We start from the raw sequence: 3,399 nt of genomic DNA, 5'->3' as shown, positions 1-3,399 counted from the left end.
ATTTTAAACCGTACGTCGCTTAAAACGGCTTCATACGCGTATTAAACGCATAATTTGGGTTTAAAGCCATTTTGGGTAATGAGACTCTTCACCAACTGTTGTGGTCTGTTAAAATTAATAATTTTGCTGATTAAATCAGACCCGTATCTCAGAAGTATTATAAATCTCTTTTATAACCCTTAAAATGACCGAAATACCCCTACGGGGCATATTTAGGGATTAAACTCGTTATGGGCATTATGGAAGATATCATAATGATATCACAACATAATTAAAGCGTATTAACTTAGGAAACCTGTTCGCGACCCTTTCGGTTACCCGTTATGCATTATACGCGTTCGGTTCGGTTTATGTAACTAGTTTGCATAAACTAGCCGAAACGGGTCAAACGATATCATTTTTATCTCAAAACCCAGAATGTGAATAGTAAACCCATATTAAAAAAGTCATCAAACTTGTCGGGTCTAAATCATATTCTATCCGGTCTTCGCTTAATCGTGCGTACGAACCGTATCGTTAAAACTGACCGGTCTAAGCTTAAGCCTAAATAAAGACCCGTTAGTATTCTAATAAGGTTATATTAAACCTTCGTTCCAGATTAGGAGAACCAGTAAAAGCTACGTGCATTTTGCTTATTGTGATTAATACTTGCATCAGGTAAATACTCTTAACTTATTTTCCCTATACGGGCTTGGGTTACGGTACATAGCGTACCGCTTGATCGAGCATCAAATCTCCACGCTTAGTGGGTAGTTGAATAATTTGATCGGCTCGTTTAAACAGTCTTGTTTACTTTACAGCCTTTGGGGGGTTAATGACCATGTCCCGGATATCCCTGGCATCATCTTACGAGATGGCCACGACCTGAGCACGGGGTGTAGGCGTACTCCCGTGTATAACTCACTTAAAGTGGTGTGTCTATTGATCTTTAACCCGGACAAGATCCGGGCTACTGAACGCATAAGTAACATGTAATTCGTTCACAAGATTATAATATTAAATAATTCTCCCAAGTTAAATAAATGTTTATGCCTTGTGCATCCAAACCAATTTTTAATCATTTTCCAAAATGAGTCGGTTGATTGTATTTACCAGTGTAAACTGACGTATTTTCCCAAAAAGACTGAATGCAGGTACTAAGCGAAATTGGCTGGATTGTCTCTTAAGCATCAATAAAAAGTCTCGCAAGCTTAGGATGCCAGAAGTCTGTTGAACTATAAATGTTATTTTGTTTCGATCCTACTGTGGATAAACACCGGATATTGTGACTTTGATTACAATAAATAAATTCGACTGTATCTTATTTTAAATTTGCTTCCGCTGTGCATTATTATATTGTGTTGTTTGACTATTACGTTGCCAACCACGTCACGATACTCCCCCACCGGGCCCACCGGTGACACGTGGAAATCGGGGTGTGACAGGTTGGTATCAGAGCCAACACTGAGTGAATTAAACGCTAGCCTTTTGTGTTTAATCTCAGCTACACAATTGCACAATTCTAAACTTCGAGTCTAGACTTAAAACCTAGGACAAATTCTGCTATTGATTTGACCTTTATTTTTGCATATATTTTGTTTGGTTATCTCATGCCATATTGACAGGAATTGCCAAAATGCCGCCAAGATTCTTCAGGAGAAGAGGAAGGGGCAAGGGGCCAATCACCGCCCCCAATAATGATGAAGCTGGACCCTCGAATGCGAGAGCTCCATCCACCACGGAGAGTGACGATCCCCAGCAGAACCGGAGGAACCTCTTTGAGCCAGCTCGACGGTCGGTCTCACACAGTTCAACACCTCCTAACCCTTATGGGCCACGATCGGATTACGAGGCCAGCAACCCTCAACCTTCATACATACCATTACAGCGATCCTTATCGCACAACTCCTTCGGTGACCCTACACCAGTTTTTAGGGGCCGGTTTAACCCGGCAAACTTCCTACAAGAACCAGGAAATTTTAACCCATTAGGTCCAGAGGATCATTTCTCTGGAGATCATGCGGACGACATGGACGAGGATACGGACCCTGTCGAGCCTGCCAGGGGCACACCAAACCACCCGATAGAGATCTCTGACGGATCTTCCTTTCACGGATCGCCCTATGTTGGTCCTGATAGCTTTCAAGCCATGTTTACCAGGCACGAATGGTACTATACGCCTCCTCGCCATTCGCCGCCTCAGCAGCAGCAACAGCAGCAACAAGATTCCCCTGAGGATCCAAGGTTCGTGGCAGTCACGCCACCACCTCCTCCGCCACCAGTTCAACCGGCACCCCCGCAACCACCAAGGCGTAGGAGAACCGGAGCGCGCATGTCTGTGCGAACAGGAGACTTTCATTTTAGTTCTCCACGCCAATCAAGTGCCAGCCACTACCCGCCACATCAAGAAGATCCACAAATGGGTGGGCCTTCGCAACCAGTTGCACCGCAACCCCCGCCTATGGGTTTTGATAACCCAATTCCGGCATACACGAGTTCCATGGCGTATAACCCGTTCGAACCGCCAGTGCACAACAACTACAACTATGCCGAAGCAGACCCGTACATGGTAACGGCTAACTATAACACTCAAGGACCCTATGGAGATCCATGGGGAGTAGGATACCCAACCCGTGGGTACCCGATACCTCCCAGACCTATTGTTCGGGCACAATCGCAACCACCAAGGTTCTCCCCACCAGAGCATGAAGAAATTCTGCAAAGATTGGACTATGTAGAGCGAGAATTTCACAGGGAGCGAAGGGAGCGAGAAACGTTCTTCCAGGGACTGACAAGCTTGATCAAAGGGAAGAGCAAGAAGGACCGCTGACTCCTTCCAACTGTTGATAAGCCCCTGCGTGGGCATATCTTATTGTATAAGCCCCTGCGTGGGCATATCTTATTGTATAAGCCCCTGCGTGGGCATATCTTATTGTATAAACCCCTGCGTGGGTATGTATGTAGGTATGTATGTTTAATTTGACCCCTGCGTGGGTCTATCTTTCTGTCAACCCCTGCGAGGGTATTTTATTGTGTAAGTCCCTGCGTGGACTATTATGTTATTAGGCCCCTGCGTGGGCATGTGTTGCTATTAAACCCCTGCGTGGGTATGTGTGTTATTGAGCCCCTGCGTGGGCAAGTATTTGTTTAAACCCCTGTATGGGTAAATGTTGTTTGAAAAGACCCGTTTAGGGCAGCGTGTAACCTATGTATAATTAATGGAATGTTTGTGTTATAAAAAAAAAAAGATTTCATGTTTGCCTTATGTGCATAATTAATTTATATTCATTCCTTTTGAAAATAATCTGCCTATTTAAATATTAATTAAGAATCTTAAGTGTGAAACCTAGCCCTCGAGTCAATTGAAAGACCGGGCCAAGATGGTAAGACCCGTTTAAAAGATTCAAATCCCTGTTAACA

The 3,399-nt window shown here is 44.1% G+C and overlaps 1 protein-coding gene across 1 annotated transcript; it reads left to right on the top strand.

Annotated features, from left to right (window-relative positions):
* Positions 1 to 1,615: 1,615 nt before the first annotated feature.
* LOC110892707 (extensin-like) lies at positions 1,616 to 2,809 on the top strand. Its single transcript, XM_022139858.1, has one exon. The coding sequence runs from the start codon at positions 1,616 to 1,618 to the stop codon at positions 2,807 to 2,809; it is 1,194 nt and encodes a 397-aa protein (XP_021995550.1).
* The last annotated feature ends 590 nt before the right edge of the window (positions 2,810 to 3,399 follow it).

Source organism: Helianthus annuus, chromosome 12 (assembly GCF_002127325.2).
Source record: "Helianthus annuus cultivar XRQ/B chromosome 12, HanXRQr2.0-SUNRISE, whole genome shotgun sequence".
NCBI classification, from domain to species: Eukaryota; Viridiplantae; Streptophyta; class Magnoliopsida; order Asterales; family Asteraceae; genus Helianthus; species Helianthus annuus.
The sequence above is the reverse complement of the archived record's forward strand: the minus strand, read 5'-3'. Positions and strand labels throughout refer to the sequence as shown.